This window comes from Ahaetulla prasina, chromosome 1 (genome assembly GCF_028640845.1).
Source record: "Ahaetulla prasina isolate Xishuangbanna chromosome 1, ASM2864084v1, whole genome shotgun sequence".
In the NCBI taxonomy this organism is placed as follows: domain Eukaryota; kingdom Metazoa; phylum Chordata; class Lepidosauria; order Squamata; family Colubridae; genus Ahaetulla; species Ahaetulla prasina.
Window position 1 is genome coordinate 214,211,233 of NC_080539.1, and position 25,405 is coordinate 214,236,637.

The following is a 25,405-nucleotide window of genomic DNA, read 5'->3' on the forward strand; positions in this document are numbered from 1 at the left end:
CCTTCCTTCCTTCCTTCCCTCCCTCCCCCTCCCTCCCTCCCTCCCTTCCTTCCTTCCTTCCTTCCCTCCCTCCCTCCCTCCCTTTGCAGGAAGGAAAGCAATAGCCACAGTCTGGCCTCAACTGCTTGGTGGGGGGTGGGGGGTAAGGGCCTGCTCCAGACCTGCATTGCCAAAAGTGGAAGGAGCCAGGACAGAAACCCAAATGCAATTGAAGTGTCATTAACATTACATTAAGTACATTTACTTCCCATGATTACTTCCCATGCATATACTAAGTTTCCCTTTGGGTCTCATTAACAATTACAACTTGGGAGAAATTTAGCAGAGACTCTATGGGCTGCGTCTAAATTTAGAAAGCAATATGGATCTGAAGCCTTAGATTGGGTGCCCTTGCAAAAAAAAAAAAAGGCCTGAGTACAAAAGGCCATTGGCCATTCTGGGGTTCATCGTTTCTTAATATGGCCTCAACACAGCCTTAGGTCACAAACAAGCAAGAATGGTCTCTATTATAGCCTGAGTGGACAACTTCAGTCAAAGGACACAAGCACTTCATTTCGGCCCAGATTTGAACTTCTTCTGCTGGAATGTGGTTTCTTGTCCAAGGTAACCTTCCTTAGAAAGATGAAGATATAAAAAAAAAGTGGAAAATAAAAAAATAAAGCAGCAAGGGAGGAGCAATTTCACTCAAATTAAATTCTATGCTTTTTTTGCCTCAGCAGAGTTCTTCAAGATTTAAATAGCCCAAATGTGCAGATAAAAGATTTCTGACCTTGGCATGTTTTTGATCCAAAAATGTATGTCATTCAAAACTTTGCCTTCTCTTTAATAAAAATTTAGAAACATGCACATCCTCTGCAAAACTCGAGAGGGTAAATTGTGTGTGTGGGGGGGGGAGAAGAATGATTTGGAATTGAAATGATTTACTGAAATGAAGTCACCACTATTTTTTCTAGCCTGATTTTGCCCTGAAGAAACGGAAGGAGGGTCTGACATGCGACTTGACTAGGTGCAGCAAGTCGACTTTTAACCTCAGCCATGAGAACTGATTGATTGCGTGGTGCTGAGTTGGACAATACAGAAGTTAGAATATATTGGGAAATGAATAGGCTAATGTTCACCTTCAGCCTCCAGCTGCAATATTAATAATTTTAAATTTTACTGCAGTGGTTTACTTTATTGATGCTACTATCCCAGCCAAAGCATCTAACATCCTTTAGAAAGGAAAAAAAACAAAGGTTATGGGTAAGTTTATGATTCGTAGCATCCTACTCTTCATCCCTCTAGCCTTGATTCAAATAGCCATTTCCGAAATTCAATGTTGTTGTTTTAACATGGGTTTATATGCGCACATGCAGACACAGACCTGCGCCAGCAGATGGAAGCCATAATATAAACTGTATATGAAACTTCCCTCAGATTCTAATGCAGATGTTCTAAGCACTTCTAAAAGGAGTTGGGATCAAATCACAACTTTCTCTGGAAAGGAGAACCCATTGGATTAAGAGGAGCCTGTAAAAATAACAGTTTCAGGATTAGGGTTTAGGACAAGTAGACATACACAAAATGCCATTAAAAGGTCACTGGAAAAAAAAATCTAAAAGGAAATAATACTAGTGAAAGTAAATAACATTGCAGAGTATTTTACAGCACTCTGAAAACTTTCCAGTTGCACAATTGCTAAATGAGTAATTTCAACTACACCGAGAAATATTTCAGAGTACCTTCTCTTTTTTGCCTCCTGACATAGAGAACTCTTGATCCTGGCCATATCTGCTGGCGACTTCGCTCCACTGAACAGAGTGATTTACAACGTGATCCTAGGCACGTTTACTCAGAAGGAAGCGGCTTTAGGTTCAGTAGAATTTATTCCCAGACAAGCAGGAAAAGGACTGCAGCCTCAAATTCAGCTGTAATCCCAAGTATGTTTACTTAGAAGCAGCTGGTCCTGGAATCAGACTTATTTTTAACTAACTATGCATAGAATTGAAACACGGAGCGCCCGTTCCATGCAGAAGAGCTTGGAATTCCGCAGAATCTGTAAGGGAGATGTAAAGTGTAAAGATGGAGTGTAAAGATGGAGTGTAAAGATGGAGACCTTTACATATTATCTTGGGAATATAACCTCCTAAAATCAGAGAGATGGGATTCTTAACTAACAATCCCACTCGTTCTTTTCCTGCTTGTTCCTTGAAACATTTTGTACTCAGGACACCAGCTTGCCTTTTTTTTTTTTAAACCATACTTTGATAAGCATCCACCCTCCCTATCCTGGGCAAAAGTCTCTATGCAGAATATCAGCCTAAAATTTACATTTTGTATGTGTGCATCAAAATTGGGTATGCAAATGATGATACCAAAGCCGTTTGTATAAATAGTTGTTTATTGAGAGGCAGCAAAACATTGGCAAAGTCTAGGAAACAGAGATTGATTGTTGGACAATGCAGTTGGACCCAAAGGCAATAATCCTACCTAGGCAGAGGAACAGGAACGAAAATGACTTCAACTTCCATTCACTGGCTGTACCATCCCAGCTTAACTCACAGCCAGAACAGTCTCCTTTGCTGCCTCCCTCCAGAAACAGCAGAAAAAGGACAGTAGGAAGTAAACAGTGGGCACCCACGTGCATTTTCATTCACATTTTTGACCAAATGTTTACGATGTGGAGCCATCAAATAGAAAACCTTTGATACTCGGTCACTTTATCATTTCCTTTCAAGAATGAGCTAACATGCATACCACCAAGTTTTAAGACTTTAAAAAAAAAAAAAAAGCTCAAAGAGGATTCCCCTGCACTCAAATGCACTCTCTCAAGTCAACTTTAGTTTGAACTAAACATTTGTCAAGAAGACATTAACATTACAAAGGACTTGGGCCAGTTCTGTTTTCTTTACACCTTCTGCATCCTCTTCAATTCATGGGTTTGAGGAGGGATGAGCTATATAGTGGAGTAAAATTTGTCCCAACAGCAGTTCTCTTCAGAACATGTTTACTGGGAAATAGGTGCCATTGTGGGTGGGGAAGGGGGGGAGCAGCGGAGAGGGATTGTAGCTTTCCTAGGGTGTTTAATTTTACAGCCTTCCTCTCCCTCATCCTGTTAGTAAAGCAGAGTTTGCGGCTAACTGGCCTTTGCTGTGCCCCAATCCCTGGAGTTTATTTCTGAACAAATATGATAGCATTAGGCTTTGGATCTGTGGTCCTAAAAAGGATTAAGTTAACAAAAATCTAGCTTTACCAAAGTGGCAGGACTACAATTCCCCCCCTCCCTTAAGTTGTTTAGAAGAGAAACAGTTTGTGCCCAAAACCACCAAAGAAATTTCCCTTGTTCTCGCCTTTCTCAGATTTTCCTCCAAGCAATCGTATTGAAATCTCTTACTAGGGAAATGACCCATTAGAATAAAGACTTCAGAAGAAGCCAGACTGAAAGACTTAGGTTGCTGAAGGCAGCGGGAACTTGCCTGCTAGTAAGTAGGCAAAGGTTGAGGCTGCCAAAGAACTGAGGCTGTCGGTTTCCTGCTCGGGCCAGAACAGGGCTACGGTAGTGCTTCAAACCAGGCCCAATGCAAACTCTCCCTTCCTCCAGATTCAAACAATTGCGGGAGGCCAATTTTGAAAAAGACCCAGAGACAACCCAACCCAGCCGTTAGGTGGGTGCTTTTTTTAAAAAAAAAGAATCTCAGAATTTAGACTTTAAGTGGGGTTGAAGCAGTCTTGCGCTTTGCTGGGCAGCCGAAAAGGGGGACTCCCCCGGTCCAAGAGGTTAAGGGTTTAGAGGTCATTCCTCCAGGCTGCAATACGGCTAATCGCATAGAAAATTTGTCCTCTGGATGAACCTGTTTCTACAGTTGAGCTGAACTTCAGTAAAAACAAAAAGGAAGAAAGAAAAGGGGACCGAGAGCAAAGAAATACCTTTTGAGCCTCTCAACGTGGAGGCGTCCTCTTCCCCCTGAATGGACGGGGGTGCTTTTTGTCATAGAGACAATGGCACAAATAATGCCCAAATATCCATCTTTAATATCATGACGGGCACATATTCAAGGGAAAAACCGGAACGAGCCAGCGCTGGAGGCTGAGCCTGAGACCAAGAGAAGATTCAGCTCAAAAGGAGACAAAGAAAGAGCTCTGGCACCAAGAGGGAAAGAAAAGAAGAGCCTTCGAGGAGATTAATCCTAAATTTTTCCTATTCGCAAGCTTTATAATTTGACTACCAGGTTTATTAAGATCCACTAACATTAAGTTTGGGTCTCTGAGATGTCCATTATTTAGGGGGGGAAATGTCCTTTTCTTTCCCTTTCTCTATTATTACTTTTATTGTTTTCCTTTAAATCAAGGAATATGCCTAGAAATCTGCCTGAAAAAAAGAAAGGAAGAAACTGAGATGCCTGTATGTTAATGTGAGGTTCCTGAGTTCAAAACTTTTCCATCGATAGAATTTGAGATTGCATATTCCAATAAACCTAGTGAATTTACTTGGAAATAAACATGCTTAAGCACAAATTGTAAATGTAAAGGGACTCTGTGAGTTTAATACTTGAACCCGCTACTTTTCCAACGGAAAATGGGCAGAAGGGACACATTTGCTTTGTTCCTGTCACAAGATAAGGTTGGAAAGAATAAACGATTTTAAGAGGGGGGAAAAAACCCTCCTTTATGTCATCAGGACGTAAACTTAAATTATTTTGGCAAAACCTAATTTTTTTCAAAGAAGAAAAAAACCCACAAAGAATACAAAAATCTTACTCATCTGTGCAAAAGACATGAATTTCTGCCAAAGTTTATCGCCACTTGTTCTTCTCTCAGTAAGAGCTGCCTTTATGTTGAAAATCTGTTTAAAATATATCCAAGTTCTTGTATCTATATCTGAATCAAAAGAAAGCACTAACCTTTCCATCCAAACCATAGAATCTACCCTTTCTCTGTTTTGTCCTTTCGGTTTTTTTTAATGCCAACACAATAAATTAAATCAAAAGAGGCTAGTAAAAAAATAGTAATCTAGGATGAACATAAAATAAATTTGAGGGTCACGAATCACGTGGAATATTTACTACACTGGTGGGGGAGAGGCTTGGCTTTTGTGGTTGATTTAATCCACTTTCTCCCTCCTCCTCTCCTCTCCTCCTCCTCCTCCTCCTCCTCTTCTGGATTAAAGTACAAGCCATGAACAAAAGGGACCCCTTAGTCCATTTCAAATTTTAAAAGATCCCAGTTCTTTCTAATCTCATTTGGGGGAAAAAAAACTGGAAAAAGATTTCCTATGTATAGAAACACCTGAAAGGAAAGCAGCAAAGGAAATCTGTTTTTCAAAAACAAAATCCAAGGGGGGCGGGAGGGAGAGTAAGATTTGTTTTTAATGTCTGCTGATATTTTTGGTTTGATTCTTTTTTTCCCCTTTTTCTAACTAACAAATAAATACACAGGCTAATAACAATACCACCAACACATAAAAATAACCCGTTTCACTTCATTGTTTAAAGATCTTCCTGAAAAGGTGGAGGAATTGGGTAAGCTTTTCATTCAAGGTTGTTTATTGGAAAGTACTCAAAGAAATGGAAAGATAATATTTGCCTGTTTTCAAGACAAAAAGTCAGTTTTGGATTTGCTCTGCTCTACAACTTGGAATGATGAAAACCAAGCAAAAACAGCTAATCTCAAAAACAGCCAAAAACCCCTTCCTGGTAGATTATAAGGGCAATCCCAGATGGTTTGTCTGCAATAGCGCCTGACTGTGTGCTGCCAGGGGAATTTCATTTAAAAATATTAATTTGATTCATTTATGTTTTCCATATATATACATATATATATAGACAGACAGATATACAGTATATCACTTTCTCACCACCTGGAAGCAGAATTTGTTTGTCTGAATGTTTAGGTTGACTTCCCGTCACTCCTGTGGTCCCAGTAACATTTGTCTCCACTGTCTTAGAAAACAGGAGGCGACCCATTGGAAAGTTGTCCAGTGTTACACCTTGCTTTCCCTTTCACCAAGGATGAGTCTCGGTGTCACTATGTGCTTGTATTTGACTGCCTGCATTCTGGGCAGCCTAATTCCAAAGGGAAAAAAAAAAAACTGGGGGAAAAAAAAAAGAGGGGGCTTGTTTCCAAGTTTCCTATAAAGTGGTCAAATCCGTTTGGTGTTCCTTGGAAACAGTTTGTAAGTGTTGGCTGGAGGCAGAGGACGAACTGGATGTGCGGCCTTTGGTATTGGGAAGTTTGTGATCTTTTTTCCACTTCATCCTTCGGTTCTGAAACCAGATCTTAATTTGCCGCTCGGAAAGACACAAGGTATGGGCGATTTCAATTCGGCGGCGCCTGGTCAAGTACCGGTTGAAGTGAAATTCCTTTTCCAGTTCAAGGACTTGCTGCCTGGTATAAGCTGTGCGAGAGCGCTTTGGTTCTCCTCCTGTGTAGTTTGGATTTACTGGGGGGGGGGGGAAACAAATCAAAGGAAGTTGTTAACACTCTTCCTGCCCCAAATAATATTTGTAAGTCAATTTATGATTCCCCCCCCCTCATTAGACTTGCCAAGGCTAAATAAAACTCCACTGCAAACTCTTCTACATTGGCTATTACTAGCAAGTGGGCTTTTCATTCATTCATTGATTTCCTTTCTCACTCAAAGAGTGGACTTCAGAAATCCTAGCACCCTTTGTGAAAGACAATCTCCTTCTGCCTCAGGGCACATGGCCAAGAGGCCTATTTCATCCAAGCCCCAAACATTTATGGCAGGAGTAGTGGGCAACCTCGATTTCCACCTAACTTTTTCCTGGTAGAACCTGGAAAGGCCTTTGAAGGAGGGAGATAGAGAGAAGGGAAAAAAGAGAGAGAGAGAGAGAGAGAGAGGAGGAGAGATGGAGAGAAAAAAAGGAGCCTTACCAGAGTTAACGTGGACTTTCTTCATCCAGGGATACACCACGGCTGGCTGCTTGGCGGCGGCTGCTGCTGCTGCTGCTGCTACGGGTGACCCGTTGGGGCTTTTGAGATTTGGGTGCTGGCTGCAAGTCCTGGGGGCAGGCACGGGGGGCGGGGGGCAGTGCTCCCCTTGCCCGGGAAAAGGGCCCGTCAGGCCGGATTGCTCCTGCCCGTGACCCCGCGCTTGCACAGCCGAGCCTTGGGCATTGCTGCAGCTGTAGGACTGCTGCCCGCTGTAGTTCGGCCGCGCATAGAGTCCCTGGTGCTGGAAATCCGAGTCTTGCGAGGCGCCGTAGTAATCCGAGCCTTGCTCGGCTAGGTAGTTGTTCTGCAAATACTCCTCGCAAGGGGGGAATTTGGGGTCCACGTACTTCGAGTTCACCATATACGAACTCATGGCCATTAATTTCGGAAGATAGAAAATACTAATTTTTTTTTTCTCGCGCTGTCTTTTTTCCCCCCCCCACTTCCAAGAGAGCCCTCCTACTTGCTGTCAAGTGAATAAAGTTAGGCGTCCACGTGAACCGGCTGAGCCAATCGGGAGGCGCGGGGCTTTATCACCGGGTTTGTGCGCGTACGCCACGATTTTCCTCAAATTTCACTAAATAATCGGACGGCTAATCAAGGGGGACCCGCGTGTTATCCGATGCGTGTGCGCGGCTTCCCGCCCGCCCCCGCACATGTTTACCCAGGCGATGCGAATCCGTAAAAAGCCCGATTCACCCATCGAGGGCCAGCACCCCCACCCCACCCCAGGGCAGTGTGGCCACCTCCATCTGCCCCCTTTTCTCCCCTCTCCGCCCGCCGGCTCCCCCAGGTGAAGGGCGCCTTTTGTCTCCCCTGCCTTGCCTTGCCTAACCTTGGGATGCCCTTCCCTGCCTTTTGACAAGGTAAGGCGCCGCGGGAAAGGCTCGTTTACTTTTGGCCGGGGCAAGTAAAATGGAAACCAGGCAGGCAAGCGAGCACCGGAATATCAGGGGAAGGGGCAGGAAATCAGGAGCCAGCAGCATCAAACGCCCCCGGCAACCCCGCCTACCGCCTGGACCTGGTTCGCCTTTGTGGCCGGGGTCAATCCAAAGTTACCCTCGTCTAGATGGGGCGCGGCGTGCAATTAGGCAATGAGTAACTCGCTTCGGAGTCCTGGTCCCCCCCCGCCCACGTCCCCAGTGTAAAAATCGGTTTGGGTCAAAACGCAACACAAATCGGATAGCCCAGGAAACTATCGGGAAAGTTTGGAAGCCTTATTATTATTATTATTATTATTATTATTATTATTATTATTATTATTATTATTATTATTATTATTATTATTATTATTATTATTATTATTATTATTATTATTCTCTCTCTCTCTTTTTCTAAAAACAATCAGACACGAAAGAGAAACAAAAGCAAATCCACACGTTAGGAAAAACCTCTATCAATAATCATCAGCTCGTTTGCACACGACATTTCTGCCACAAAGATAGAGATGCTTTCCCAGACACCCGATATTAGTTTGGAAAGAAGGCACAATAAATGAAGAGGGGAGGGGAAAAAGAAAAGAATATCCTCCGCCAATATTAAGATTTTATTCACCTTTCACACACGGCCCGCTGATATCGAAAGAGAAGGTTTTCAACCATCCGACTAGCCTTTTTCCAGGTTCTTTGTACCGTGGGTGCGAGCATGTTTAAGATGGGATGTGCTACCAAAGGACAATTAAAATGTGACGAAGACACCGTGGCTCCTATTCTAGCGTGAAGGCAGGGCATCTTTGCAGATCTTCTCCCTTTTAGGTCGCCTAACCATGAGCAGAAAAGTGAAGTTTTTGCATCGACCATATATTCCCCTAGAATCGAATCTGTGACTACGTAAACACCACACAAATTCGGTTCTACAGGGTATATATAGACAACGTAACAACATTCTGGTCTCCTTTTCTGAAACGCAGCCACACTCTCCTGTTTCCAGCCCTTTGACTTTCATCCAGGGAATACACACACTGGGCTCTGTGGGGGGAAAGACCTGGCGTCATGGGTATGAAGGGAAGGATATGTATAATTTCATAGAAAAAACGAATAAACCAAAAAAAAAAAGAAAGAGCACAATTGGTGTGACAAGGAACAACTAGCAAGACATCCAGATTTCTAAATTTACAGAGCTGAGCCAGTCTAACAGAACCTTGAGAATCTAGATACCTTCACATTTGAATCGGGTAAATGATTTGACAAGTTAAGTTCCTCTTTGTAAAAAAGAGGAAGGTATCCAAACTAATACATAAATCGTCACCAAAGAGAAGATGTTGTACAAATGGAGAATCTCTTACAAGAAAAACAGGTATTTAGCTTTGTTTTGAATAACACAAGAGGGGGGGGGAAGCCTCCTTTCAAAGATTCCCTTGGTCTCTTAAAAGCAGAGAGGATCTGTTTAAAATAGATATATACTTATATAGGCAACAAAAGCCCTGTCTTCTGGTTTTCAGACAGTTGCATTTATGCGAAGGGCAGGGCCGGAGGTCACTCTACATCATTTACAAACATATCCCAGCTTTTCATTATTTGTAGTTTGTGGACAGCAGCACACTTGAGTCCAAAAGATCATGTATTGTGGCTGACCCATTTCTAAGTGCTGTCTTGTGCTCATCTCCCATTAGTTTGGTAGTCTGGTTTGGCTATTCAAAAATAATACAAAATAAAACAAATATCAGGATATGTAGGTGCATCTTTGAACAGTAAGCTTAAAGGACTGCTCTGTTTGTTTTCTTTTGTTGAATTGGGAGGCAGAGCGCTTTTTACCTCGAAAAGGGATTATCTCTCCATGGAAACAGAATCCAACTGGCTCTCTTAACTTATTTCTGAGTCCAACTCTTTTCCGGAGTTGGCTGACAATGCATTTTAGAGGCAAATCAGTGACTCCTCCTACCCCTACCCCTTTTTGCCTATTCAGTTAACAAATAATGAAATGTACTCAAGTAGTCAATTCTTTGCACATTATACGTGTGTGTGGTTTGAGAGACAGCACCTTGGAAGGATCAGGTAGAAATCACTGAAAGAAGCAAAAAAGAAAAGAAAAGAAATAGCCCCAATATTTTGTGCAACGGCACAGATTTTCATATTTGTTAGACGCTGTGACCTGCGTTTCACCTTATTGCACGGCTTACTCAGACAGGTCAAAGCCAAAGAGTTATTGATGGACAAAAGCGTTAAATATTCACCTCCTGCTCAACTGCCCATACAAACTCTTTTGATCCATCAGGCCTTTTTGTATGCTGGTTCATAATCAGTATGCTAAGACTAAGTTTAAGAAAGACTTTCTTTTTTTTTAAAGAAGAGGAAAGACAGAATGAAAGGGAGGTTTTTTTTAAAAAAAATTAAAGAGTTATAGGGCTAGAAAAATGATCCCCCAAAATACAGAAGTTTTATCTAGGGAAGAAAATGCAATAAAAGGCTTTATTAGAGGTTTAGAACTCTCAAAGCAATCCACAAACATAGAGATACACAATACATCAGTTTGGATTTTAAGAGCAGTAAGGTAAGTTTTTAAAAATCAAGAATGTGTGTGTGTGTGTGAAAGGCAGAGTCATAGACAGTCACTTCAAAGAATGATGTTTAGAATCTGATCATTATAATGAGCTAATGTTTTTTTCAAACAAAAAAAACCCTACAGTGCGTAGTAATTCTCAATAGTTCAATTAACAGATTTAACTCATTATGCCTCAAACCCTTGCAATATTTAAGCAACCTTTCTACTCACCTTCCCCCCCTTCTATTTATTTTGACCTCACTTTTTTCTCTTCCCGTCTCTCTCCTTTATTTCTTGAAACAGATCCATCTTTTTCTCCTATTCTTTGTTCCTTCACACTGAATGACAATTAACCATTTTTTTTCTAAATTCATCCACCAATAATATCACCTTTCCTCGTATAATCCATCATCCTATTGCAAAAACACTTCATTCCATCGGGTTAGCATTTAATTTCAATATTTTACACTGCATTACATCATCGTGCTTCTGATTCTAAGCATAGCGGCTAAGCATAGATGTTTTCATTGAAACCAATGGGCCTTATTTCCTGATATACTCCTCCAAGCTAAAGAAATATTCCCAGGTATCTTTAGAGCCGGTTATTTCCTTAGACAACCCCAAAGGCTGAGTACAATGTATTTTGAAGTCAACGAACAGCCCAGGTTTGCAAAAGGAGACACTATATTGCTTGAGCCAGTTAAAATGCTAATCCTGATCATTAGCTTGGAAAATATTGATGAGAGGCAGATTATGACACCTTACACCTGTGAAGCTCTGAAAATTACCTCCCTAGAAACTGAGATCAGCATTTGAAGTGATCTATCATCACAGCGATCGCCCCCCCCTCCTTCCACCCCAAAACTCTCAAGTACAAGTAACTTTAGAGAGACATTTCATGAGCACGCTCTCTTTTTGTATCAGCAAAAATGTACAAAGCAATATTTGGAAACCCAACAGGCTTAGCAAAAAAGGAAGAGTTCACACTTACTGGAGCTGTCTTTCCATTGTCCCGAACCTGTTGTAATTAAAAAGAGAAAAAGAAAAGAAGGTGAAGAAATCCTCTTGAATACAGTTGAATTGTGCTGTATTCCATCACTGCTTCTGTTATTGATGATATAGGGAAATTTAATAGCTTACACCTCTCCAGAAGTATTCTTGAACAATGTTGAGATCACAGGGACAAGAAATCAGCACACCTTGTGCTTTATCCCGGTTTTTCTTTTCAAAAGGCATATATATAGGATAGCCAAATGATTTTTTAAAAAATATAAATAAAACAGAAATACATCTTTAAAATTCAGTGAGAGCCAAAGCAGTCCTGCTTTTTTTCCAAGGAGCACAGGGCCACTTTCCTTAAAAACCATTACAATGGTAGAGAATTCCTAAAGAGCCACAGCCATTTTACTCTCATATTCTGGCAATCTGTAAATCCTCACTGGAGAGAATGTTATTCACATAAGTTAGAGCAAGTTGCTTATTTAACCGCATAATCATTCTTGTCTTTCATCAATTCTATGTTATCTCCCACTCATTATTTAGAAACAATGCATCAAAAAAACCCTGAACAAATCATTTTTCTTTTTCTTTCTTTCTTTCTTTTTTTTAAAAAAAATCCCTTTATAACTTTTCATCCTTTTGTTTGCATTCTTCCTGACGAGGGTTATAAAAAACGCAGAGACAAATTTAAGTGGGTAAGCCCATAATTGGGTAGCAGGAACTTTTTTTTTTAATCTCAAGGGATTTTCTCTTTCTTCCCACTCCTCCGGTTTACTTCTAGAGAACAAACAGGCCAGCTTCTTGAATTGATGAAAATAAGAGAGTTGGTAATTCCCCATTAGCTTTGTCCAACGAAAGAAACAACAACAACAACAAGAGTAAAAGAAGCAATAAAAATCGCTCGACGGTGAGCCATCGATTGAGCTGCCTCTAGTTTTTAACGGGAACAAATCTAATCCCATCACTGCTTCGTGATTCTTGTATTCTACAATTTCAGGGGCTAGACCTGCCCGCATCCAAATGCCCGCTCCCAGGCAAAAATCGTTCTTCTGTCTAAGGGACAATAAGAAGAGACTTACTGTAAGCTTTCCCTGAGGGAAACGGAATAGAGAAAAAGGGGTCTTCTTAAGAGTTCAGTTTCAGCCAGAGGACTCCTGCTTAAACACTCTTTCTGTCACTGCTTCCAGAAACGAAAGCATCTGCACTTGTATGCTCTTAAACTAATTTATGGTGGGAATTATATTTTGGCTTGTCAACTCTCAGGCCATAAAACAAAGTTTATTGGAATCACGTGCTTCGAAAGAGCCACTTAGGACTTATCTCGACGGAACAATAAATAACCTCCAGCTTTAAACTTTTATTCACTTAAATAAAAGAGAGCCCACAAGAAGAAGGAGAAAAAGATCAAGAGACGAAGGAGGGAGGGAAGGGAAGGGAAAGAGGGACGGACGGAGGGAATGGGTCGGTCGAAATTTAAATGGTTCAAAATAGCAAAAAGGATGGCCCGGGTGGGTTTGTGTACGTGTATGCGCAGTAGGCAGCGTTTAAACCAGGATTTTAAAATAATCGTTTGGCGGCCAAACTGGTGGGTTGTCTTGCTCTTGGGGAGAAAGAACGTGTGAATTCTGTTGCGAGTGAGTACCGATTCAAAGTTTATTTGGATGAATATGCTTGGAAGGGAAACGGGAGGAGATGGGAGAAAATGGGCCATGGGAGGAGGGAATTTCTATAAGTCCACCCCATTTGTGAAACCCTACCCTCTACCTACAACCACCCCACCTAGACTCTTCAGTTCAAGGCTTCCACTCGCATATTATGGCAGGGGAATCATCCCATCAAGGCTCGAGAATTTATTTAAAAATCTAATGCTGGGCCCAGAAATAGTTCCTGGTCTTTCATTCTAGGACATGAGGTTTTCTGCTTGCTAAGCAACTACCAGAAGTGGGTCTCTTGGAAGCAGAAGGGTCAAGAGTTAGTTGGGCTTGATATCTGCAAAACCCGAGGGGCCCTATATTTCTGAATTGGGGGCTGGGGGTGGGTTTAGACCAGTTGAAAAGACCACCATTCTGGTGCTTCTTCCAAGAGGTGTGTGGTTCTAAGAGGCAGGAAGCTGGGTGAACTGTTCTGAGCTTCTCCCTGGGGCTTTTTGGCAGCTGTCATCTTTATCAGAAGAGGAGGGAAGACCATGCAAGATTGGTTAAAAAAAGCAAAAAAAATAAAATAAGCAAAAGTGTCAGGATTGTTCCCATCTCCTTCCTCTGCCAGAAAACTTGAAGGGCTGGTTCTCTGGGGAGGACTGTAAAACAATAAAAAGTCTAATGGGAAGGAAAAGCGGGAAGGTGTTGGAAGAAATGTAGGTTGGCAGTAAAAACCAAAGTGAATTTCAAAAGGAAAGGAGTTCTAGAGCACAGGAAGTTACAGTTCCTTCAGAAAGACCTGCTTTAGCAAGGAAAGCCTCACATCTTCCTTTATAGGTGTATCATTAAAAAGAAAAAGAAACAAGTTCTCCAGCTGGACAAGGCGATATTTGTGGGTGGAATAAGGTTAATCATTGTGTCCCAAAATGAAACAGGACAGGACAATTATGCTTTGCCACTGGAAAAGGAGTAGGCCAAAAAGAGTGGATTGGAGATGGCTTCCAGGGGCCTCCTCTTGCCACTGTTGCCTTGTGAACTCATCTCAAGATCCCAACATTAGATTTGGTACAACCCCCACCTTCTAATGCCCTCCCTCAACAAGAGGAGCTATTCTGCATCATTAAGGGGAGCAAAAGGTTGATGACCTTCAAGGCATTATTATTATTGTTGTTGTTGTTGTTGATGTTTACTTTATTCATTAAATATGAAACTCAGTCAACTGAACATTCAAAAATGCAACACAAATACCATTGACTGGTACTAATGGTTGATACGGATTGCTGCCAGCGTCCTAGGTATCAATCAAGTACCTTCTTAAGATGTACAGTGTTCCAAGTTTTTTGCAGTTCTGCTGGCGTTATTGCAGGAAGCTACAATTCGTTGATGTAGCTTATAAAATTATATTATATTATTATTATTATTATTATTATTATTATTATTATTATTATTATTATTATTATTATTATTATTATTATTATTATCTTTTTTAAAAAGATTGACCTGGCCAGCATTGGCATGGGGAACCCTTCAAAAGTGTGTAGTCATTTCTTTAATCTTCCCCATCTGCCATTCCTCATATATATGGGACTACTGGTTCTTACCATCCCTGACTCCTGGTTAGATTGTTGAGTAGTAGTCCAATATATTCAAAAAGACCCTGTTTAGACGTCAACTCTCTTGAAAGAAGTATATTTCCATGGGAAAAGGACTCTTTTCCTGCAGGGCTTCCAAAATGAATAGCTCTAAAATTAATCATGCATTTCAGTAGGTCTACTTTAAGAATGACTTAGTCTGACTACTATGATGTGTAGAACCTTCATTTACCTCTGGTTCCAACTGTATTCCAATTTATTCCATTCCATTCCAATGTTTCAGTCTTCTGGGAACAAAAACCGTTCACAGCCCCATCTGGGAAGTCCAATTTTATTTTATGAGATATCTTAAGGAACACCATGAAACAAATGGTCAGAAGTTGGAAAAGGTAGATTCCCATGGTATTATGAAGTATTGTTCCAGTAATGTAATTTTTAGTAATGAGATGATACCAGCCAAAAAGGAAAATCCATTTTGATTTTTAAGGAAATAAGACTCCAGTAATGCCTACTTGAAAATGTGAAACAAATCTTTCAGAATAACCAGGATGCAAAGCAATCTGCATGACTCTTATCCCAAAATTACAAGTAATGAAATAGGCTGATAGCAATAAATCCATTCAGTCAATAAACTGTAGAAAGTTGGTTAGGTGACCTCAGGCCAACTGCCTTTGTCTCAGCCCAGTGCACTAATCCCCCCAGCCTAACCCACCAGGTGTTGTGGGAAAAATAGGAGGTAGGAACATATAAAAAGGTGGGATTAAAAAAAACAACTAGTAATAATAATCTGTACCATTACTTAACCACGATCAGATTTAGGTAAATCAAGTGGGCTCTTGTTGGATGAAATCTGTATTTAGTTGTGCTTGCTTAAGAATTCAAGTGGCTAACTCAAACAAACTTTTTAAAGAAAATAAATGGAATTGAAACTATACCTGTTTATACCCAAGGACTCCAGAGGAAGTTTTATGGAAAGGTTTATTGTGGTCTGTGTTCCCACCCTCATCCAAACCTTCCCAGAAACTACTTCATTGCAATAAACCAGGTAACTTTTTCAAATGTTTAAATAACTAAAACTAAAACAAACTGATGATGGAGAAAACCCTTTCTCTGATCTCAGCCATTCATTCTATATTTCTGTCTCTCTTTCCTTTTCTCTATTGTTAGATGGAAGGAAGGTTCAAGAAAAGGATGACTTCTGTACCCAATGTATGCCTACCATCTGGAATGAAATCCCTGTAAGGTTTACTTAATCCTGCAGACGGTGATGGAAATGGAGACCACTGGATCCATCAAAACAAATGGGACTTGCTTCAAATAATGGAAATAGAAGAATATAGGTTTAGAAATTTGTCTGCTTGGAGTTTAGGGAAATACCATGGCAGGGAGATTGGCTTCCCATCTGTATTTTGTCAATATTTTAGTACTGCCTTCAGCTCTGCTGTAACCCAAGATATTTGGAGGGTACTCCATTAACACAAAAATTGAAAAAGCAAAGAGCCAAATAAAATGAAAATAAGAGAGTTGAATTTGATCTCACATGAAGTCAAGCCACTGAAGTCAATGTCTCTTCAGCTGATCTTTTGGATGAGGCTCGGTAATATAATATAAATCCCAAATAGGCTCAGTTCAGAATACAAAGCAAGCCTACAAACCTTATTTTCAAGAGAGAAACAGAAGATGAAAAGTGGATTTCTGCCCTTTCAATCATTGCTCTCCAGTCTCTTAAATACAGTCTTTGGGCACCAAAAATTTAATGATGTGCCTTAATAAAATGGCAAACCTAGCTATTTATCACCCCAAACGCCTTAACTGTGTTATTGAATCACAAAATAGTTCTGAAGACCAAATTTTAATTCTAAGGGTATACTCTCATCTTTAAATGGATTGTAAACTTCCACAATTGGACTCTCTCAAGTAGCACAGCTTCTGCTTCCTTTGTGCGCTTAGGAGTTGGATTGTTACTGAAAACATCCCTACTTAATTGGAATTATAGTATTATAATCTAGGAGGTGTTATGTAGTTCTGGAAAGGCTGATCTACAGAGATGAACCTTCATGGATCTTCATTTGGATATTTATCAAAAAAGTGGCAAGCATTTGATAAAGGTGATTTTGGCCCCATGGAAAATTTGCCTAAGTTGCTTCTGGTATAGTCCAGATTGCATGCCTTTCATGGTTTGTGCCATTAGAAGGTTAAGCTAAGACTAAAAAGATGTCTGTGCTTTATTAAAAATTGTCTCTATATGGGAACTCCCTTGAAAGTATAGTATAGTATAGTATAGTATAGTATAGTATAGTATAGTATAGTATAGTATAGTATAGTATAGTATAGTATAGTATAGTATAGTATAGTATAGTATAGTAATGTAATAATCACCAACCTCCTGCAGATATACATCAAGATTGAAATCTATAATCCTTCTGTCTGACACCCAGTATCTTTGATACAAGGACCTTTATGTATAGTAGAGAGTATGGTACTGTACTTGTGAATTTCTATCTCTCTGTAATCAAATTGCCTGTGTAGGTTTTTTTTAACAGTGATAAAAAGGTCAACAGGAATCCTGATGCTTTATAAGGATAGAAAATCAGTGACAGGAAGTGATTAAAAGGCACAAAATATTTAGAATTCTTCTGAGAAGTAGGAAGAAGGCTTCATGTAATGCTACTCCAAATCAGTTTGATCTTACTGAGAGTGAGTGAGTGAGATGCTGTCACCAACCACCTCCTGTAAAGATAGCACCCAGGGCAAGCAAAGTCTTTTGTTGCCCTAAGGCAGAAATCCTACCTAAATCTTTTTCATTTGCCATCAATAAAACATAAATAGCAATAGCACTTAGACTTATATACAGCTGCATAGTGCTTTATAGCACTCTTTGAGCATCTTACAATATCAGCATATTGCCCCCAGCAATATGTTCAATTTACTGAACTCAAGAATGGAAGGATAAATCAAACTTGAGCCCCATCAGGATTGAATTCCAGACTGTGGGCAGAGTTTACCTGCAATACTGCATTCTAACCGCTACATCACTAGGGTTCACCACCTTATTAAAACTGTAAAAAGGTTAACTAAAGTTGAACAATTTTTGAAATGGACTGGCCTTTTATAAGAAACTCTTCCCCCTAATTTCAGATATGCCCTGAGTTATTTTCCTAGTGAGGAAAGTGCACCCTATATATTTGGAGAACCCATTTATGAGCCACGGTGGCGCAGTGGTTAGAGTGCAGTACTGCAGGCTATTTCTGCTGACAGCTGCCTGCAATTTGGCAGTTCAAATCTGACCAGGCTCAAGGTTGACTCAGCCTTCCATCCTTCGGAGGTGGGTAAAATGAGAACCCAGATTGTTGGGGGCAATATGCTGACTCTGTAAACCACTTAGAGAGGGCTGTAAAGCACTGTGAAGCGGTATACAAGTCTAAGTGCTATTGCTATAGTGCTATTAATCTGCCCCTGAGCCTTGGCATAGCAATGCAAGTTCAGAGTCCAAAACTTGGAGTCTGTATTACATAAAACAGTGGCATCTAACCTTGACAGCTTTAAAACTAAGCATGATTGGCTGGAAAATTCTGCAAATTTTAGTGTAGAAGAAAAACAACCCTAATATAACACTGATGTCTACATCAGGGATCCCCAATGGCAACTTTAAGCCATGTGGACTTCAACTCCCAGAATTTTCCAGCCAGTCATGTTGAAGTCCACACATCTTAAAGTTCCAAAGTTGGGAACCGCTGGTCTACATCTCCAAGCCCTACATAGCCTGTTTTGTGTTGGTTGTGACTTAGTGCCCAATGGCATTATCCAGTTTTGTAGGGGTGCATGTGGGCATGTTTTTTATTATTATTATTTGCATTTATATCCCGCCCTTCTCCGAAGACTCAGGGTGGCTTACACTGTGTTAAGCAATAGTCTTCATCCATTTGTATATTATATACAAAGTCAACTTTTATTGCCCCCAACAATCTGGGTCCTCATTTTACCTACCTTATAAAGGATGGAAGGCTGAGTCAACCTTGGGCCTGGTGGGGCTTGAACTTGCAGTAATTGCAAGCAGCTGTGTTAATAACAGACAGACTTAGTCTGCTGAGCCACCAGAGGCCCTTCTCTTCTGGCTTATCTGTTCTCTGCCTGGACCACATCCCAAGTAGAGAGAATCCATCCATGAGTTTGGTTATGGTGGCAGATGTGGGCTGGATCTAACATTATTCCGCAATGCTTCAATGTTGGGATTTGGTCTAGATCTTTTTTTAGACTGGTTGGTGTCCCTCTCTTCCCATGTCCCATTTGGGCACTGAGCATCACCAAACAATTCTACTTAACAGAGGTATAATTAGACACACTTGGAAAGAAAAACAGCTCCAGAGGACAGAATGCCAAACTGCAGAGTGACACTGTATTCTATTTGTTTTTTTTCCAGGGGGAAGTGAATGAAACGGGCAAATTATCTATAAAATATGCTCATTGTTATTTTCAGGATATGGTTAGAAAGCAAAGGTAGTCTGATACAATTGTCCTAATTCCATTTTAGAACAGCAAAGAGTTCCACAAATTACTGTACACCTGTTTCCTAAATTGAACAGGAAAAGAGTTCTGAGGCTTCTCTTCTACCTTGCTGGAAGCCCAGAGAGAAACTGATTTCAAAAATAGGTAGGTCTAATAGGAAGCACAGCACCAGAAGAGAGGACAAGGACTGGAAAAGGAATAGCTGCAGTAGAGTCTGGCTAAGCCTAAAAGAGACAGAGCTTGTGCCTATACCTATTAACATCTATACACATACCTATGATAGGTCACCTGACCTCATGTCCAGAGTGACAGGTGTGTCTTAGATTTTATCCACATTGATGCTGTGGCACGAGTACGACTCTTTTCTCCATTTAGATAGGCATCAGAGCCATGGTGGTGCAGTGGTTAGAAGGCGGTACTGCAGGCTAATTCTGCTGACTGCCGACTGACAGCCATTTGGTAGTTTGAGTCTCAATGGATCAAGGTTGATTCAACCTTCAATCCTTCTGAGGTTGGTGATATGAGGACTGTTTTTTTTTTGTTTGGGGGACAATATGCTGACTCTGTAAACTTCTTGGAGAAGGTTGTAAAGCACTGTGAAGTAGTATATAAGACTAAGTACTATTCCTATTGCTATCATGTTACCTTGAGAACCAGTGTCGCCTTCTTGATTGAGTCTCTTGCTGTCTCTAGCATATGAATTGAATAGCTTCACAGTTGGTTTGTTTTTAAAATTCCATCTTGATCCACCCAGTTCCACCAGAGTCCAGAAGCGTGTAACATGCTTTGCCTACTGTTACCTTGGGTAGATTAGGTGATTTGCTCCATGCATTGACAAAAGTATGTGTGGGCCTGTTGATACGTATGGACATGATTGTTCCTTGGGTCACAGCTCAATCAGGCTGCTGCCATTCCTTTCCCAGCATTTACCCTCTCGTTGCTGGCTTTCCTGAGTTCTTTTTATATTCATCAGCTATATTCATCCTTGCTATGTTTGAATACAATTTCTCTCCAGGTTTCTAAAAATGTATGGGAAGAGTGACCAGAATTCTATTTGAGCCACGGTGGCACACTGGTTAGAGTGCAGTAATGCAGGCTACCACTGCTGCCTGCCGGCTGCCTGCAATTTAGCAATTCAAGTCTCGCCAGGATCAAGGTTGACTCAGCCTTCCATCCTTCCGAAGTGGGTAAAATGAGGACCCAGATTGTTGGGGGCAATAGGCTGACTCCGTAAAACTGCTTAGAGAGGGCTGTAAAGCACTGTAAAGTGGTATATAAATCTAAGTGCTATTGCTACTGTTGCACAAATAGTATTGGAGACTGTGTGTGCAATTCCTGTGGATTGCAGCTTGTTTGATGCTACACAAGTACATTTTAAAAACTTCTGTCGACATGGGTTACTTCTAAATTTGAAAAATGACCAACTGGGTTATGGAAAGATGAGGTGGGAGGGCAGATAAACTATTTTTTTAAAAAAATCAGAATCCCAATTTGAAGAATAGCACAACACCATTAATTGTCACCCAAAATTGTGTAGCTCTACAATAAATTCAGATTGGCTTCATTTATTTTGTAATGTGCAGACCAGGTTGCTTTGCCACTGGTTGTATGGAAGAAAGCACAGTAGAAAAGCCAGATGAAGAAACCATTCAGACAGACTATATTACAGGGGTGTCAAACTGGTGGCCTGTGGGCCAGGTGCAATATGTGCAGGCCACGCCCACCCCAGCTCCGCAAAGGGGAAAAAAATGTCACGAATCGTCACATGATGGCAACGTGACGCAGCGAGTTTAACACCCGTGGACTATAAGGACCAGCACTGTTGCACATCTGGATAGTAACAGGGCAGGCAGAAGTCACAGACTCAGTCAAGGACAGATAGGGATGTTCTATTTGAAGGTCCCCTTTTATGCTGATATTAGTTTGAACATCCACAAAGAATGGGTGGGTGGTATTTAAAATCTGAAATAGGAAAATGACCAACTATTGTAGGGAATGGCTGGCTGGCTGGCTAGATGGATGGATGGATGGATGGATGGATGGATGGATGGGAGGGAGGGGGGAGGGTTTTTCCAGTTGCACAGAATGGCAATCCAATTCAGAAATGTCCTATGGAAAGCATGATGAATGGTATTTGGAAAAAAATTACGAGGGTTATACTAAACAAAATTACACTCACATTGGATCATGCTGGCAATGGCATAGTCAATGACCTGTTTATTTCTCAAAACATCAAGGCCTAAAAAAAAAGAGAGAAATCAGGTTCTTTGTGGTAATCCACACATTTCAGGATAAATGCCTCCCAGGGAAATTACAGACAGTTTAATATTCCAAGATCATATAGGGAGGAAATAAAGCAAATGGGCTGGAGGAACAGATGATGTGGCTTTTCATTAATGTGGTCAGGAATGCATCATTAGCAAGGGGAAGCAGAATGTTCTCAGGTGGAAAATGGGAGGTTTTTTTTTTTTAAAGGGGCTCTGTTCAAAGCAATTGGAAAGTCTTCCCAAGAAGGTGAAGGCATGGGGGAGAGCAGTTCCCGCAGGGAAACTCACACGTAGTCCTTTGATCAAGAGACTAAGTCAAAATCAAGTTGATAAACTGATATACCAAATATTTGGGAAGGCAAATTCTAGAAAGAGAAAAATACAGGGGCTCATTTTCTCCTGTGAAAGAGAAAATGGTTTTTCCAACCATGGGGGACCTCAAGATCTTTGAACTGCAAGTCATCCATCCCAGATAATGTGATTGATGTTCACCTGAGGAAGGCTGGCTCCAATATATCTGGAGAACACTGTGTTAAGAGGCACTGTAACATTTTCTGGGGAAAAAGTCCAATTGCTTCCTGTATTCCATGCTTTTGGATCTCCCCCTACTGGGAAATCTGTTGACCATGCAGTCTGGGGCTCAAGTAAAGACATCAAATGTCTTCATACTTAACTCTGTATTACCGTGTTCCTTTTTAGATGTTCACCCACTCACCTATTTTAAACATTTCATCCTATCTTAGATAGCTACCCATTTTCATACTATCTTAGATAGATACCCAGATAAGCTGAAAATATAAAGATTTGCCAGAGTAAGATTCAATTTCATTGCATCTTCCAGGAATTTTTTTCAGCTTGCCAGTTTAGCCTAAGTTTTCTGGTGGTCTCCTATCCAACTAGTGTCCAATCCTGCTGAAGTTGCCTTTCTTTCAATCTACCCTATTGCGAAGGAAACCCCAACTAACCCACCACATAAATACCAGTGGATTAGTCGAGGTTTCCTTAAAAATAGGATTTTCCTTTCTATCTCCCTTAGGACCTTCCCGACAACTGTGATGAACTGGAATAAAATTTTGTTTGTATCCATGAGGAGGCCTTGACCAAATGTGCATCTTTGATCAAAAGCAAGAAATATGTAATGGGCTTTTGTAGCCAACAGCATTCTGTTAGAAACAGCTAACATTTACAAAGCTCTTTATCACTCCAAGAACTGGAAATTAGCCCAGGAAGAAGCTTGCCAGACTACTCATACTTGACATAAATATTTGTTCCTTTTGGGCAGAGAAATTGAAACCTAGAACTTCCTGAAGACACCAAACTGAAGGAGGCTTGTTTATTGGTTTCTATTCATAGCAGGACTTCTTCTCTTATGCTGCCTAGCAATCTTCTTCCAGCCTACTGCTCCAGATGTTTCATAGCAAGTTCTAAATTAACTTACTAGGTGATTGGTGTTGAGCCCAACTCATGTGGAAGATAGCCAGTTTTGAGAAAAGTATTCAAACAGAATTCTTCCATCATAAGAAATCAGAGATAATAGAACTCATGGTATTTTCACTTGGCTGTCAAAAAACATATGTACAGCTTTCTTCAATCAAGATAAAGAGGGATCTCTTAGTACATTTCTAGGTGATTTGTAAGAGTCAGTTTGGTGCGTAGGAGTCCTCAACTTACAAGCATTCGTTTAATGACCATCCAAAGTCACAACAGTACTGAAAAAAGTTATGACGGTTTTTCACACCATCGTAACACCTCCATGGTCACGTGACCAAAATTCAGATGCTTGACAACTGGCCCATATTTATGACGGTTGCAGTGTCCCAGTGTCATGTGGTTCCTCTTTTGTGACCTTCTGACAAACAAAGGCAATGGGGAAGCCAGATTCATTTAACAACCGTATCACTAACGCTAACAACTGTGGCAAGAAAAGTCATTAAATGGGGGGAAAAACAAATGTCTCCCTTAGCAACAGAAACGTTGGGCTCAATTGTGGTTGTAAGTCAAGGGCTACCTGTAGTGGTTAAAGTACCAAGCTAGAAACCAGGAGACCATGAGTTCTAGTCCTACCTTTGGCACAAAGCCGGCTGGATGACTTTGGGCCAGTCTCTTTCTCTCAGCCCTAGGAAGCAGGCAATGGTTTTCTGAAATCTTGCTAGGATAACAGCAATTCCTGCAGTTGCTAAGACTTAAATATACCCCCCAAAAAGTGTTTTGTAAGAAATCAGCAAAAGTACCAAGAAGACTGCCAACAGTTTAACAATTTTCTGGTTAATGTTAAAATCCTAGATAAACTCAGATGCCGATGTATAGTTTTTCATGGAGATAAGAAAATGTTTACCTTTGTTTTCTTTCACCTGTTTGGCATCGCAACATCCTAGAAAAATAAAAATTAAATTGTGCAAATCCAAACTCTTGTCTTTCTCTGACCTTAATGAATCAGTATGGGCTGTATAATTCTAGGTACAGTATTATAAAGACACGTGGAAACATGAAGGGGATAGAAATTAGACATTTGATAGGAGGGCAGTGAACTAGCCATCTCACCTGTGACAGTTAGCAAAAGGGAAGTGGTGAAATGAGAGGCTGACTAAGTAATGGGGAAGTTCAACCGAGGGCAGGTACTTGTGTCATGACAGTGGAAGATGAACCTTGAAAGAGTCAGATGAATGGAACTGGGGCAGGAAGACAGGCAGGAAGGAGGGAAAGTTAGGCTAGCGATTTGCTTTTATCGCCTTCTTTTATGCAGGTTCTGCACTACTGCCCCAGTGATGACTGTGGCAAAAGACAAGCTTTTTAAGAAGAAAGACTGCTGTTTTTCCAATCAAAGGGACAACATCAAAGTCTAGGCAGATTATGATCCCCAAAGTAACTAGCTGATACCACTTGTTTGCCATTATACAAAGGGACACCCCATCTGTACAGCCACATAAACAGGCTGTACTTGAGAATGAAGAAGGATGGCTGAGGGTAGTTAAGTTGGTACTGATTTAGTTAAGATCTGGAAATATAGTATGATTAAGATTCTTTGTTTGTTTTTGTTGTTTGTTTGTTGTTTTTTGCATTTATACCCCGCCCTTCTCCGAAGACTCAGGGCGGCTTACACTATGTCAAGCAATAGTCTTCATCCATTTGTATATTATATACAAAGTCAACTTATTGCCCCCAACAATCTAGGTCCTCATTTTACCTACCTTATAAAGGATGGAAGGCTGAGTCAACCTTGGGCCTGGTGGGGCTTGAACCTGCAGTAATTGCAAGCAGCTGCTGTTAGTAACAGACTGTCTTACCAGTCTGAGCCACAGAGGCCCTTTGTGATAGTTGTATTGAGGCCGACACTCCTTTTTTTCTGAAACCACACAGGTTTGTATGTGGTTAAAAAAAAAAAGTGGATAATATAAAACTAGCTACCCTGTTCTTATCTCTTAGTATCAAGAGTTGGGTGTAGTGGTGAAGAAGCTAGCCTAAAAACCAGGAAACTAATTTTTAGGCCTCCTTTAGACATGAAAGTTGCTAGGTGATTTTGGGTCAGTCGCTCTCTCAGCCTAATCTACCTGACTGGAAAAAACAGGAGGCTGAAATATGAAGCATGTTTTGTACCTTGGGGTTATATTATATTATATTATATTATATTATATTATATTATATTATATTATATTATATTATATTATATTATATTATATTATATTATATTAAATTTTTAATTATTTTATTTGTATAACACATGATAATAATATGTGTGTGTGTGTATTTAAATATAATAAAATAATAATTTCTTCACATGTTGGTGAAAGTGGAAATTAAAGCCCAATGCACTTTTCAAATGCCAGGTTGTGAAGGTGATTAATATGGCTGGCTTGGCTATTAATTACACAAGAGTCCCATTCAATCCCAATTCATTCCTATGGGATAACCCTAACCTTTTCATGGGAACCTTTATAATGTTTTGATTGACAAACAATTATGTGACTCCAAAATGAGTCCAATATCCTTCTTT

The 25,405-nt window shown here is 40.5% G+C and overlaps 2 protein-coding genes across 7 annotated transcripts in view; both read right to left on the minus strand.

Moving 5' to 3' along the window:
- Window positions 1–25,405, minus strand: part of HOXD3 (homeobox D3) — a 55,233-nt gene that overhangs the window by 22,516 nt on the left and 7,312 nt on the right. For 4 of the 6 annotated variants that reach the window (XM_058189997.1, XM_058189981.1, XM_058190002.1 and 1 more), the window contains exon 2: window positions 11,405–11,431. The gene's annotated coding sequence lies outside the window, so the exon portion shown is untranslated. Of the gene's footprint in view, window positions 1–8,487; window positions 8,749–11,404; window positions 11,432–25,405 lie in introns of those variants that run through there. The other 2 variants (XM_058189975.1, XM_058189968.1) reach the window with 1 other exon arrangement.
- On the minus strand, window positions 122–7,312 carry HOXD4 (homeobox D4). The gene is made up of 2 exons (XM_058190024.1): window positions 6,874–7,312; window positions 122–6,418 (listed from the first exon to the last, which is right to left on the minus strand). The coding sequence occupies exons 1-2, from the start codon at window positions 7,310–7,312 to the stop codon at window positions 6,108–6,110; spliced, it is 750 nt and encodes a 249-aa protein (XP_058046007.1). The 3' UTR covers window positions 122–6,107.